At 37.9% G+C, this 15,677-nt stretch overlaps 1 protein-coding gene across 5 annotated transcripts in view; it reads left to right on the top strand.

Moving 5' to 3' along the window:
- The window catches only part of rttn (rotatin), a 255,727-nt gene that overhangs the window by 98,609 nt on the left and 141,441 nt on the right, over positions 1–15,677 (top strand). For all 5 annotated transcript variants that reach the window (XM_072262511.1, XM_072262520.1, XM_072262502.1 and 2 more), the window contains 6 exons: positions 236–353; positions 5,851–5,947; positions 7,517–7,573; positions 9,233–9,427; positions 10,655–10,894; positions 14,144–14,288. In XM_072262511.1, the coding sequence (XP_072118612.1) occupies positions 236–353; positions 5,851–5,947; positions 7,517–7,573; positions 9,233–9,427; positions 10,655–10,894; positions 14,144–14,288 (852 nt within the window). The remainder of the gene's footprint in view (positions 1–235; positions 354–5,850; positions 5,948–7,516; positions 7,574–9,232; positions 9,428–10,654; positions 10,895–14,143; positions 14,289–15,677) is intronic.

Genomic DNA, 15,677 nt, shown 5'->3' with positions numbered 1-15,677 from the left:
CACCTAGTATTTAAGCAAGTGACTCAAATCCTAGTTATAATTTAATTGGGTAGTTTATCTCTCAGCAGAACATCATACTTGGGTTGTAATGCTTGGAGAGGGTTAACTACTTCTTAAAAAAAGAAGTTGGAAAACCAAATATGGTTCAGTTTGCTTAGGATTTGTTTAGAATTGTTCATTTCTTTAATATGCTTGCATTTATAGTATATATGTTTTTATTATTCCCCTTGAATAGGGCATGCAGTGTTTAGTGTTGCCATGTGTTTCTGTTTTACGGAAACTGGTTTACCTGGATCCTGCACTTCGTCACGACCTGGCTCAGCAATCCTCTTTTCTACTTGCTCTTTTCAGAGGTGAGCTCTTGAACTTGTTTTCATTGCTCTTCTCTAATTGAAAAGTTGAGCTTATTAGTGATGCCTTGCCTGATTTGCCAAAATGGGAGAGTCCAGACATGAACAAGAGAAAATCTGCAGATATTGGAAATCCGAGCAACACACGCAAAATGCTGGAGGAATTCAGCAGACCAGGCAGCATCTATGGAAAAAAAAGTACAGTCGCTTTTTCGGACTGAAACTCGACTGTACTTTTTTTCGTAGATGCTGTCTGGCCTGCTGAGTTCCTACAGCATTTTGAGAGTCTAGACATGTTATTTTTATTCTCCTCTCTGACTTGCATCTTTTTTGAGATCTGTTATCAGTATTGTTACATTTAAAGTGAAGGTTCTTTATCAGTAAGGGCATCAAAGTTATGGGGAAAAGGCAGGAAAATGTGGTTGAGAGATGATAAATCAGTCACAATGGAACAGTGGGGGAGACTGAATGAGCCAAATGGGTAATTCTGCTCCTATGCCTTTTGGTCTTATGATTGTGTTCAATAAATTGTTTAGGACAACTTAATATAGAATACAAATGAAGAGCTTGAGTTATGAGTGAATTAATATAACTATAATCCACAGGATTCTCTGAAAATGCATTGGTTATACAGTTTTCTGGCATTTTTATTACAGTTAGAGCAAAGCCATAAAAAGGCAGACAAAGGCATGCCACATATCTCTGGGTACACTTTGTTTGTTAGAACATTGGTAAGAATGTGGTGCCATGTTTAAACTTTAAGTTACCTCCAATGAGTAGATGATTGTTAGAACCTCGGAGTACTTGATGAGACTGTGGGACAATTAAAAAGAATGGGGTTAATGTATTACTGTTAATGAATGGTTGGTGGTCAGTGAAAACTCATTGGGGCGAAGTTTCTCTATCTCCATAATATGTTTCTATGAATCTATATCCAGCCAGACATAAGATTAATTTGGTACCTTAAAATTATCATTACTGAGGATGGCTGTAGAGACACAGAGTGACGGTATTATTAGGAAATGCATAGATGAACGAAGATCGCGACCAATTACCTAACCTGGGGTGGGGATTTGGAGAAGCTCGTTTGGTATTTTACTGCTGGTGATTGGTTCCTTAATGGGATGAAGCATTTAGAACATTGATGGAGAGGAAGAACTTAATCAATCTCTTGGGATAGGATAACTTTGCTGTAATGTGAAGGTGTTGGGGGAGGTGGGGTGCAAAAAATCTTCAGTCCAATTTGAGGCAAGTCTTATGGCAAACGTTGGTTTGCCTTGGCTTAATACGTTGATTGTTTTGAGAAAATGTCTCTAGGTGGCCACTTTAATGCATATATATTGGTCTTGTATAAAGCTAGATAACTTTTGGATAACTTTTCCTATCAAAAGTCTTGGATCTGGACCTACAACCTAATTTGCTTTTGTCAATATTTGGGATTATCCCATTGGAAGCAGGAAACATTCCTGTTTCCGCTCAATGTATGATAGCCTTTTCGACTTTATTGGCTAGGAGAGCCATTTTATTGAAGTGGAAGGATTCTAATCCACCTATGGCCTTTTATTGGCTCTCCTCCATTATGTCCTGTTTAAGTTTAGAGAAAATAAGAAGTTGGACATTTGATACATCCTTTAAATTTGAGCAAATCTGGCAACCTCTTTTCTACTTGCTCTTTTCAGAGGTGAGCTCTGAGCTCTGAATTTGATTTCATTTAATTTGATTTATTACTCTTTCAATTTTTTTTTCGAAGTTTTAGATTTGATCAGAAAGTCTTTCTTTTGTTTTTGGTCGTATCCTCAGAATAGACTGCCCAGTCCCTTTTTTTTTTCTTTTTTTTTGTATAGTGTAGTGGTTTTTTTTCTTCATTTAAAATTCGAAGCTTTTTCTTTCCTCTTCATGAACAGATAAGAGGAGAATTGCTGTTTTCTTTTTTTTATTATATATTATATACTAGCTTAACACTATGTATGATTTTGATAATGTCTATCTTAATCTTGCTTTGTATTGTTATTGATATATATATATTTGAACCTTTCCAGGCGCAGATCCATGGTCTCGCAAGGCTAACGGATGCCTTTATTTAATATTTATATATATTTGAGATAATTCTCCTCTTGTTTGTATTTATGTTCCTTTTACATCAATAAAAAGGTTAATAAAGAAAAAGAAAGAGAAGATGTCTCCAACTGCAATTTACTGAAATTGTACAACTCCACTCCATGTTAGCCATCTTATGATTGTCCAAACAACAGGAATTCTGCAGATGCTGGAAATTCAAGCAACACACATAAAAGTTGCTGGTGAACGCAGCAGGCCGGGCAGCATCTCTAGGAAGAGGTGCAGTTGACGTTTCAGGCCGAGACCCTTCGTCAGGAGGGTCCTGACGAAGGGTCTCGGCCTGAAACGTCGACTGCACCTCTTCCTAGAGATGCTGCCTGGCCTGCTGCGTTCACCAGCAACTTTTAAATGTGTTTTATGATTGTCCATTTTATTTCATACCGTTCGAACAATTATAGTAGTAGTGTGATCAATCGAGTTGAGTATGATGTTCTTCTAAATGTTCTTTTAAGGTTTATCCCTTAATGGAGAACATTTCTGTGTGACATTGCTTAATGTGGGGAGGCTGATACACAGGCAGTCACCACATGTTCCTTGACAGATCGGGGTCGGGGTCCAGTGGCATGGAATGCAAGATGACGGGGAATGTAACAACTACAGTTTGTTTCAAAGTTATTCTGTGTCTACCTTTGTACACTTTGCTTTTCTTTCCTTCTTATTTAGTGAAATATAGCTTAGATACTCCTTGATAGAAAGATTTATATCTCAAGACTTTTTACTGAAGTGCAATGAATTGACAGCTTGGTATTTCATGGCTTATATCCTTGCAGTATAATACCATGTGTCAGCAGGGAAGATAGTTTAAGTGACTCTTCTAGTGTTCATCTTCACAAGTATGAAATTAATTAGTTTGAATTCTGGGAGCAAAATAGAATGTATGAACATGCAACTTACTTTGGTTTCTTTGAGAAAGGACATTTTCAGTCTACAATGGTACAAAGTAATTCAGATCATTGCAACATACTAATGACAAGTGCAAACTTTTGAATTGTTTTCTTTCAGCTACTCCACTGCTATTTTTGACAGGTCATTATATTTGAAAATGTGTCACTATTAGATGCCTTTTTAATATTGAAAATTATGCATTGTAACTAGTTTTATCCATGAATCAATATTTAGATTCTTAATCATAAGATCATAAGACCATAGGACATAGGAGCAGAATTAGGCCATTCAGCCCATTGCGTCTGTTCCGCCATTCCATCATGGCTGATTCCAGATCCCACTCAACTCCATACACCTGTCTTCTCGCCATGTCCTTTGATGCCCTGACCAATCAGGAAATAACCAACTTCCTCCTTAAATATACCCATGGATTTGGCCTCTACTGCCGTCTGTAGTATAGCAGTCCACAAATTCACTGCTCTCTGGCTAAAAAAAAAAATCCTCCTTACCTCTTTACCAATTTGCACATTGCACATTCAGATGGAGATGTAATGTAAAGATTTTTACTCCTTGTATATGTGAAGGATGTAAGAAATAAAGTCAATTCAATTCAATTCAAAAAGGTCTCCCCTCAATTTTGAGGCTGTTCCCTCTAGCTCTGGATACCCCACCATAGGAAGCATCCTCTCCACATCCACCCTATCTGGTCCTTTCAACATTTGGAAGGTTTCAATGAGATCCCACCGCATTCTTCTAAATTCCAGTGAGTACAGGCCCAAAGCTGCCAAATGCTCCTCATATGTTAACCCCTTCATTCCCAGAATTATCCTTGTTAGCCAATGACAACAAATCCTTTTAGAGATATGGGGCCCACAGCTGTTGACAATACTCCAAGTGCGGCCTGACTAGTGACTTATAAAGGCTCAGATTATCTCCTTGCTGTTATATTCTATTCCCCTTGAAATAAATGGCAACATTGCATTTGCCTTCTTTACCACTGACTCAACCTCTAAATTAACCTTCTGGGTGTCTTGCACGAGGACTTCCAAGTCCCTCTGCACCTCTGATGTTTGAACCTTCTCTGCATTTAGATAATAGTCTGCACTATTGTTTCTTCTAGCAAAATGCATTATCGTACATTTCCCAACACTGTATTCCATCTGCCACTTTTTTGCCCATTCTTCCAATTTGTCTAAGTCCTGCTGCAATCGCATTGCTTCCTCAGCACTACCTACCCCTCCACCTATCTTTGTATCATCCACAAACATTGCCACAAAGCCATCAATTCCATTATCCACGTCATTGACAAACAATGTGAAAAGTAGTGGTGCCAATACTGACCCTTGAGGAATACCACTAGTCCCTGGCAGCCAACCAGAAAAGGCCTCCCCTTTTATTCCCACTCGCTGCCTCCTGCCTGTCAGCCATTCCTTTGTCCATGCCAGAATCTTTCTTGTAATGCTGTAGGATTTTATTTTGTTAAGCAGCCTCCTGTGTGGCATCTTATCAAGTGCCTTCTGAAAATCCAGATAATTGACAATCACTGCCTCTCTCCTGTCCACCCTATTTGTTACTTCCTCGAAGAAATCTAACAGATTTGTCAGGCAAGATTTCTCTTTACAGAAACCATGCTGACTTTGACTTGGTCTCATTATCATTAGTCTCCAAGTTACCTGAATCCTCATCCTTAATAATAGACTCCATCAGTTTCCCAACCACTGAGGTTCGGCTAACTGACCTATGACTTCCTTTCTTTTGCCTCCCTTCCTTGAAGAGTGGAGTGGCATTTGCAATCTTCCAGTTCACTGAGACCACACCAGAATCAAGTAATACTTGAAAGATCATGACCGATATATCCATATCTCTTCTGAAACCTCTTTCAGGACTCTGGGATGTAGTCCATCTGGTTCAGGTGACTTATCCACCTTAAGATCTTTGAGTTTGCCTTCTTCTCTTGTAATTGCAGTAAAGCTGTGATAATTTTCTTATGCCTATTGACATCAGTCCATATCAGCTCTCGTTTTGTATCATTAATTGAAAATTCAAGATTGCTTTTTCATTCTTTAGTACACGAGTATAAAAGGGAACAAAAAGTCTGTCATTGTACTTGTGAAGCTCTGACTGACTGAAATCCACGACTAGAAACTTTGAAATACTTTCTAAAAATTTGAAGCTAGGACTATTATTGGGAACTAGGGCAACTGCTGAGCCTTTGCACACCGCCATCTTAGAGTCCAACCTCCATCTCCTGCTTAATGCAATAAATATCCGCTGGCAACTCTTAAATGTAGTTATGATACTCCATGATTTGCATTTGGTTAACTACTTCATATAAAGTGAATTGTATTAGTTTGCAAATATTTTATGATTATAATTTTACTTCAATGTGGTTTGCCAGAACAACCAACCATGTAAAAAATAAGTTAAAGCTGAATTACGCAATACAACATTATTGATAATGATCAATATTTTTTATTGATATTTCTTCTCCTTTCAGTATCCTTAGTTTTGCAGAAAGACAAAGATACAATTTCTGAGGTGGCAGCCTTGCTGACTCTGCTTCTTTTTGATGAAGTAGCCAGAATGGATACTTGGTAAGACTGCAGTTTGTCAGCTTAACAGCTGAAATTATTGAAGTGTTTAAAATGTAAAAGTCTAGTAAGTCTGTAGTGTAGCTCATTGTCTTGGTACACCAAATTGTGTTTAAGATTAGTTTTATTTGTCACATGTACATTGAAACAATAGGAAAAATATGTCATTTGCATCAAATCAAGTTATCTGAGCAGCCTGCAAGTGTCAGTGTACTTCAGGCGCCAACATAGCATGACCACAACTTATCCTGACCTGTAAGTCTTTAGAATGTGGGAGGAAACCAGAGTACCCAGAGGAAATGTGGAGAACGTAGAACCTCTTTGCTGACGGCAGCGGGAATTGAACCCTGATCTTACAACTGGCGCTGAATAGTGTTACGTTAATCACTATGCTATAGTACCAATTTTATCAAAATATGTGATCACTACAGCTGGAGAAATTAATGTATATGATGGCTCAATATGCCTCTAATGTGCCATCAACAGCAGTGTGATGACATTGTAAGCCCTGGCATATAGCACAGTATTAATTTTTTTATCTGGAGTTTTAATGCCAACTTTGATATAATCGATGACCTGACTTCAAATGACCAATTGTTGCAGAATTCCATATTTCTGTTGCTGCCATTGAAGACGGGGTTTATCTTTTATGTTTTCTTGTATGCTTTCCCAAATCTGCAATTACCTGTGTTCTCAGCAAATCCCCCTTCCCCAGTTTGATTGTCTCCCAGGCATCCCTGGGTTGCCAACTAACTAACTCAGCCAACCAACTACTCCAACTTAATCTCTTCCTCAACCTGTTCTCCAACCTTGGCTGGATCCTGCTAAATCACAAACAATTCCAATGTCTCTCTAAAGATACATCCTTTTCTTCTCCTTAACCTTAATCCTTACTTCATCCACTATAATATTCCATAACCTAACTGACTTTTCTGCACAAAATTTTCTTGATATTTGAGGTAAACCTTAGGCAATGTTTAAAACTTAAGACAATATATTTATGAATTATTGTATGTGATTACTTAGCATAAGCTGGTGCCTGTTTGCAGGATTTCCATTAAACAGTACTAGAGTTTGTAAATAACACGGCCCAGTAATCCTAAAAGCACGTCTTCATTTGAGCTATCTGATTTATTTTCATATATTGGTGTAAAAATATCCAAAGAAAAATAATTATTTTCACTTTAATTAATTTATAATTAAAACAGGATGGAAACTCATCTCTTGAGCATCAAGATGATCTGATTGAAACCTATCAAATGCTGTTTCATTTTGTTTAAAGCTGACTTTTACAACAATAATTAAAACTCTCTGACCTAAATAGTGTGTTCAGTTATCATGCTGTTCTTATGAGGTAATGTAGGTATATGTTATATGTCTGTATATGATAGTTTTAGACTGACGCGAAATTGATGGTCAACATAATTGGTATCTGTGGATGATGCAGGTCACCATGTTTGCAGTCTGAAGCTCTTGGTGATTAATCAGAAGCAGAATCCTGCATTTGTTTCTGTGTCGTTGATATGTCTCCTGGTATTGATTACTTTGTTCACAAGGCCATTTTCTTAACAGGTCTGATAGTGCTGCCACTCCAACTCCATTCAGCTTGCCTGTGGTTGTAACTCAGAGGTAAGCCTTTTTGAAAAGCACATCTTAATGTTATTTCTTTATCTAAATTAAAATATCAGCACACATTTCCATCCATCTTGATTTGGTGTGGCAGTATGTATATGGGCATAGATTGCCCGTTGCTTTAAAAAAAAGCAATAAATCAGAAACTTAATCATGACAATAAAATTAAAATCTATTAAAAATAAAATTAAGATCTATTTATCCTGGAAATAAGACCATAAGATGTAAGAACAGAATTAGGCCATTCAACCCATCGAGTCTGCTCCACTATTCCATCACGGCCAATTTATTATCCCTCTCAACCCCACTCGCCTGCCTTTTCCCTCTAACAGTTGACACCCTTTCTCATCAAGAGCATATCAACCTCTGCTTTAAATTTACTTAATTACTTGGCATCCACAGATGTCTGCGGCAACGAGTTTCTCAGATTCATCACCCTCTGGCCAAAAAAATTCCTCCTCACAGGAATAGACCCTTCACTCACTTCCACACCTCAAAATCCAGCTGAAAGCATAAAGTGCAATTTTTGTTTATAACATTTTATGGGGACTTTGACATGAAACAAGTACACTTAGTGGCCACTTTATTAGATACCCATTGTATGTAATAAAGTGGCCACTGCGTGTATGTTTGTGGTCTTCTGCTGCCGTAGCCCATCCACTTCAAGGTTCGAAGTGTTGTGCGTTCAGAGATGTTCTTCTGTACACTACTGTTGTGATGCGTGTTTACTTGAGTCTGTGTCTCCTTCCTGTCAGCTTGAACCAGTTTGGCCATTCTCCTCTGACCATGATGTATTTTCGCCACAGAACTGCTGTGCACTGTATTTATTTTGTTTCTCACACCAATCTCTATAAATTCTAGAAATTGCTGTGTGTGAAAATTCCAGGAGATCAGCAGTTTTTGAGATACTTAAACTACTCTGTCTGGCACCAACAATCATTCCACGGTCACAGTCACTTAGATCACATTTCTTCCTCATTCTGATGTTTGGTCTGAACAACAACTGAACCTCTTGACCATGTCTGCATGCTTTTATGCATTCAGTTGCTGCCAGATGATTTTCTGATTAGATATTTCCATTAACTAGCTGTTGTACAGGTGTACCTAATAAAGCAGGCACTGAGTGTATACCTTGTTTATTTAAAACTACCATATAATTTCTGTTTTATCTTTTGAAGACTTCATTAATTATAATTTTATAATGTGCAAATGACTATGCCAGTCATTTCTGAATTATTCAGTATGTAATGGAGGTGCAAACCTACATAATTTGATTCAGAATTATTTATCATATGTACATCCTCACATCTTCCCATCGACCTAACCACAGACAGTACTCCAACTCTAGGAAGTTATAAACCAATGAAACTTCTGCTTTTATTATTTAAGTATTTGAAAACATAATTAATCACCCCTTCCCCATAAGCTCAGTTTCCCAATGCAGTTCCTACAGTTAGCATGGTGACTTGTTAAGACACTCCTTATGTCTGAGGTCTTGTTTTGTTGGATCTAGCACTACAGCATAGCTACAATTTTAATTGGCTGGAAACCCCCATATAGGATGCTTTAATTGTAGTAAATATTATTTTGTTCGTTAGCTTTTATCTGGTTTCTTCTCTCACTCATTGCTTTGATTTGTTTTATTAACTCAAAAAGGTACAATTTGATGGTCAAAGTGGCAGTTCATCATGCTGTGAGCCCCTACTGTATTGTTGTTCCATCCAGTTCGGACCCCATGACCTTGACACCTGTACTGGATACGTTGAAACTAGCCTGGAATCTTGCATGGAATAATGGAATTGAGCAGACCTTGGATCAGGAAGGAGGTCAAAGAACTGATACTTCATCAGAGTAAGTGTATGTTTTATATATATGAATAACACACAAATTACTGGAGGAACTCAGCAGGCAACCCTTCATCAGTACATTTTATGTTTTTTTTGCATTTTCATTGGCTGTACAGTATGAATTCTGGTCTCCAAGCCCGCAAAATGTCACAAAGTGTTTAAAAGCATTGGTGAACAATATTAATAGTTTTATGATGAAGATAATGTAAGAGAACTTTGATGGAATTTTCAGTTATTCCCTGCAATTCTTTGGTAAAAATGTTCTCATGTTTGGGTATTATATCAACATTTACTACCTGTCTGTGTTTTCATGATCTGCATTTGACCTTGAGCCAAGAGCACTTTTGATGTTTTATAGTAGGTATGGAGTCACATTTAAGCCAGATTCAGTAAGGAAAGTGGTTTTCCTCTCAAAAAGACATCATTGAATCATGTATGTTTTTATGAACACATAGTAATTTTTTTGTACATCAGTGCTTGCTTTTATTCAGAATATAAATTCTCCAGGCTGACTTTGGAACTTGAGACACAAGACTGCAAATAATGGAATCTGGAGCAACACAGAAACTGCTGAAGGAGCTCAGTATATATGGAGGAAAATGGGCAGTCAATATTTTTGGGTCAAGACCCTTCATCTGGACTGCAAAGAAGTGGTCTGATATTATGGTCCTGACTTAGTCCCTTTTAAAGGTCTCAGCCTGAAACGTTGACTGGTTATTCCTCTCCATAGATGCTGCCTGACCTCCTGAGTTCTGGTTTTCCAGCATCTGCAGAATCTCTTGTGTATGTGATATAATGGTTTGACTGATGATATTAAAACTATGGATGTTTCCTATAGTGGGAAAGTTTAGGACCAGAGGGCACGGCCTTAGAATAGAAGGACATCCCTATAGAATAGAGATGAGGAGGAATTTCTTTGGCAAGAAGCTGGTGAATCTATTGAATTCATTGCCACAGACAACTGTCACTGTGTATTATTTAAAGTGGAGGTTGTTAAGTTCTTGAATAGTAAGGGTGTCAAGGTTGATAGGGAGAAGGCAGGAAAATGGGGTTGAGAGGGAAAATATATCAACCATGATGAAATGGTAGAGCAGACTCGATGGGTCACACAGCCTAATTTTGCTCCTGTGTCAATTGGTATTTATCTGAACTATATTGAATTTCACGGTGCATTTAAATGTACTCCTATTGATTTAAATGACATATTAATTTGTTGTTTTTTTAAATGTAGGTTTCCAGAAGACATGAGGCTGTCTCCTGTTGACAAAATAGTGCTTAAAGCAAGTCACGTTACCAGTGGTCTGCAGGATTCTCTTCTTTCCATCACCAATGCTGTCTCTCACAGTGCCGTCTATTCTGCTCTTGCCAGGATGAGATTGTATTTATTGAATGACAAACTAGCATTAAAACAAGGATCTGGCAGCTGTATATCTATATTACACAACCTTCAGTGGCATACAGTATTGGGCAGGTTTGTACAATTGCTGAAAATGTAACTCTTGAGTATCTGCCATATATAACTATTATTTTTTCATATCCATTTATGATTCATGTAGGTTTTATTTAAAAACTCTAGCCACCATTTTTCTCTAAATGGTTTCCATGATTTTCAAGGTAGTATCAGAAATGCAATTAAAGTGGATTCCAGTTAATTGTCTAGCTGCTTATTTGGGACAACTCTGAAAGAAAAAAAATCTAATCAAGAAAATACCCAGGGTTCTCTTTGTTTATTTGGGATACTGCTGCTTAATTGGGGCAGGACACTGTTACAGAACAGTTTCTAACTGGCACCAGTCATATGAATGGTTTTTAAATAGGGTAAATGCGAAGAATTTGAAGATCTCAACAATGATCTTAAATGGTACAATGGAAATGAAGATTTAGAGGACGCAGTTGTCAACAGGACTGTATGAAGGTAGTCTATTATCTGCACTAGGTGTCTGTGCTGATTTTGTTCGTTTATGGTGAAAGGAACATGATGTGGATGATTTCCTCCATCGATAAGTATTAGAAACTAATACACAGTTTTATAGTACTGCAGTAATATTGGTAGTGTTCTATTTTTTTTATTCCTTTTTAACTATTTCCATGAAGCATTGGCTGATTGGGACAGCCACTTAATTGGGACAAAATGTACGCATCCCAATGTGTCCTAATTAATCAGAATCCACTGTATTTGATCTAGAACATTGGACATTACAGCACAGTACAGACTAATAGGTCTGTAATTTTCTTTTTGCTGCCTCCCTCCTTCCTTAAACTTTTAATGCACTTTCAAGGAACTTCATATTCTTCCTAAAGGTGATCGGAATTGGACGCAGCACTCCAGTTGTAGCATAAAAAGTATTTTGAATACTTTGAATAAATTCTCCACTTTTGAACTTTATGCCTCAGTTTATGAATGCACGATCTCATATGCATTACTATCCACCCTCTCAACCTAAGCTTGCACTTTCAAGGATTAATACATGTACATAACCAAGTCCTTCTATTTGCACCCTTTTTAGAATTAGGACTATGATAATGGTTTACGATGGACAAGTCCTGATGAAGGGTCTTGGCCGAAATATCATTCTTTATTCCGTTCCATGGACGCTGCCTGATCTGCTAAGTTCCTCCAGCATTTTGTGTGTGTTACCTTAAATTCAATCTTTTTTTATCTGTCCGTTCAGCCAGCCTGTCTATGTCTCCTTGCAGTAATTGAAAAAGCAACAGAGTTGCTGATTCTGGTAATCTGAAACCAAAACAGTAAATAATGATGAATATTATTTTTCCTTTTAAAAACGCAAACATGGAATCTGCAGATGCTGGAATTTCAAGCAATGCACATAAAAATTGCTGGTGAATGCAGCAGGCCAGGCAGCATCTCTGGGAAGAGGTACAGTTGATGTTTTGGGCTGAGACCCTTTGTCAGGACTATTTTTCCTTGCTGTTTTTGCTTTACTGTCCTCCTCACTTCAAAGCTTTGTGTCATCTGCACTTCTGAAAATGTTCCATATGCCTTTGTGTCATTAACCAGTGTGTCAAGTGGGATGTTACCAAACTCCTGACAACCAATACATACCTTCATTAACTTTCTCTTACGCCTCATTAATAAATTAAATCCAGCGAGTCTAACACAATTTGCATTTAAAAAACCCACAATGACTCACTTTTATCAGCTTCAGCTACTTCAAAATGCTTATTAATATGTTTTCCTGATTATTTCCTGACCTCAGTACTGATCTGAATCTACATCTTATGGACTCACTTTCTCTACAAGCCATATTCTCAATATTATTTATTTATTATTATCTTTTTTTTTGCATTTGCACAGTTAGTCATCTTTTCCACATTGTTTGCCAGTCATTTTATGTAGTTTCTCGTTGATTTTTTTTTCCATTCTGTCTGCAAAAAAATGGATCTCAGGGTAGTATATGGTGTCAGATATGTATTTTGATAACTTACTTTGAACTTTGAAGTTAAATTGACCATCCTTAATTATCCCTTCCCACCTATGTTTGTGACACTTCTCACGCTCTGGATTTTTTCAATGATTTTAAGTTCCCTGGCCCCCACCGCCTTATTTTCACCATGGATGTCCAGTCCCTATATACCTCCATCCTCCATCAGGAAGGTCTCAAAGCTCTCCACTTCTTTTCAGATTCCAGACCTAACCAGTTCCCCTGTACCACCACTCTCCTCCGTCTAGCAGAATTAGTCCTTACTCTCAATAATTTCTCCTTTGGCTCCTCCCACTTCCTCCAAACTAGAGGTGTAGCCATGGGCACCTGTATGGGTCCCAGCTATGCCTGCCTTTTTGTTGGCTTTGTGGAAAAGTCCATGTTCCAAGCCTATACTGGTATCCCTCCCCCACTTTTCCTTCGGCAAGGACTCTCCCGCCCCACCGATGACCCCTTCTCCCGTCTTCAACCCTCCTCCTCTTCAAATTCCCTAATTAGCCTAACTCCTTGTATTATCTAGTTACAATACGCATTCGTGTTATACACCATTCTTTCCCTTAGTACTTAATTTTCCTTTTCACTTCTCTATATACTTTCCCCTTATGTTGTTCTTAAATATTTTATCTTTTGCCCTTAACCTATGACCTCACCAAACCTCAGTGGAAGAAGACTGGAATATCTACTTATTCAAGGTCAGATATTTTTCCGTTAATAGTTTTACCTTCCAGTAGTATTTGGTTCCATTTTACCTTAAACAGTTTTTTTTTTGTCATTCCACTGTAGTTAGCCCTCTTCCATTTTAGGTCCATTTAAAACTTAACTTGCATATCTCCGTTTTCTACATAATGAGTCGCGATCACTGTTCTTCAAGTGTTGTCACTGTTCCCTTCATGCTGCCTTCTGCTGTCTGCTCCTCACTCACGCACACACTTTACTCATTACCCAAATATTGTCGATCAATATCAGAGTAATTCATAATGCTACAGGTCCTGCGTGCATCTGGAACTTTTGGTAGGGTTGTTGTTTTCAGTGAAATGCATAACTAAGGGACCATGGATTACATTGACAGCTTAAAAAAAAACTCTGAAGGATTGGAATTCCCATTTTTTTTAATAATTTAAGCTTGAGGTTTATTTTCGCCTCTTAATTTTGTTAGGACTAAAGCTGCCATTTCAAAAATAATGCAAGATCACATGTATTGAAAATTAAACTCTTGCTTTGTTCCATTAGCTGCCTTGGTTTGAAATGTCATACAATTGTCATTAATTATGTTCCAGGTTTTTACAAGTTCTTCCAGCCTGTGCTGAAGATGAGAAGCTTTTGGCTGATGTTGTTGTTTTCCTAACCAAAACCTTGATAGCTCAAAGAGATGCTCCAAATGCCAAATATCTAAGCTCACTCCTGGATCTCCTGGTTAAACAGGTACAGTAGCAAAATCTAATTAATACTTATAGTATAAAAATAGATTAATACTCATGAATGTATGATCAATTAAAAAATAGATAACATCTGAATTTAGGAAGGAATAAATAAAAACTATAAATTGTTTGCAATAGTCTTCGGTTGTAAACAAAGTGGCCCAGTTTTACTCACTGGGACTTTCTAAAGATTCAACGGCAAACTTTATCAGTGAAATAATTTCAGTTTCTTTAAAAAAGAGAGGTTATTGTGCACTGATTATAGACACAAACAATTCTGCTTATGCTGGAAATCCAGACTAACACACAAGGAACTCAGCAGGTCAGGCAGCATGTAGGGAGAGGAATAGAAGATCAACAACTCAGGCCAAGACCCTTCATCAGGATTGGCTTGACTAAGGGTCAAACGCCCGAAATGTTGAAAGTTTATTCTTCTCTATAGATGCTGCTTGACCTGCTTAGATCCTCCAGTACTTTGTGTTGCAAAAATTAGGAGCAGGCAGCAGGTTCCCATTGACTACTATTTTTTGCCTCTTAATTTCCTTAGGTCAAAATGTTGGGCAAAAGTTAACATTGGGTTCCTATAAGTTCTTCTTTCTCGCTGACCAAGTGCTGGTTTTAGCTTAATTAGCTGCAAACAAGAGACAATCTGCAGATGCTGGAAATCCAAGCAAGACACACAAAATGCTGGAGAAACTCAGCAGGCCAGACAGCATCTTTGGAAAAGAGGATAGTTGATGTTTCAGGCCAACGCCCTTCAGCAGAGTCTTGATTAGCTTGTCTCTGTTGTAACCTTTCAGATTTGCTGTAACAACAACTTAGTATACATTTGAATGGTTATGTACAGAAATTCTTGAAAAGGTCTGAGCAAACTCTTTGTCTCCCACTTTTAACAAGTTTACAATCCTTTAGTTAGTGTTGTTCCACTTTTGGTTTATCCTAGTTTTTTTTTTATAAATTCTCTGCCACTTGGGTTCAGGCTGATTTTTGTTTTCATATGACATGTCATACTTTGTCGACCCCCTCTGCTCCATTCGCCAAAGGCGGAACTTCCCAATGACCAAACAGTTTAATTCCCCTTCCTGTTCCAACGTGTTGGTCCATGGCCTCCCTCAGGATAGAGGAGCAACACCTTATTACGTCTGAGTAGTCTCTTATCTAATGGTATGAATATTGATTTCTCCTTCCGTCATATAAAAAAATAAATAAATTCCCTTCCCCTCTCCTCTTCTATTCCCCATCCTGGCTGCTTGCCTCTTCTCACCTGTCTGCCACCTCTCCCTGGTGCCCTTGCTTCCCTTTTCCTCATTTCCTATCAGATTTCTTTCTCTCCAGCCTTTTAGCTTTCCCACTTATCACCTTCTAGCTAGCCTCCTTGCGCTCCCCAAACTTC

Source organism: Mobula birostris, chromosome 1 (assembly GCF_030028105.1).
Source record: "Mobula birostris isolate sMobBir1 chromosome 1, sMobBir1.hap1, whole genome shotgun sequence".
Taxonomy (NCBI): domain Eukaryota; kingdom Metazoa; phylum Chordata; class Chondrichthyes; order Myliobatiformes; family Myliobatidae; genus Mobula; species Mobula birostris.
Note: the sequence above shows the minus strand (reverse complement) of the source record. Positions and strands in the feature narration are given on the sequence as shown.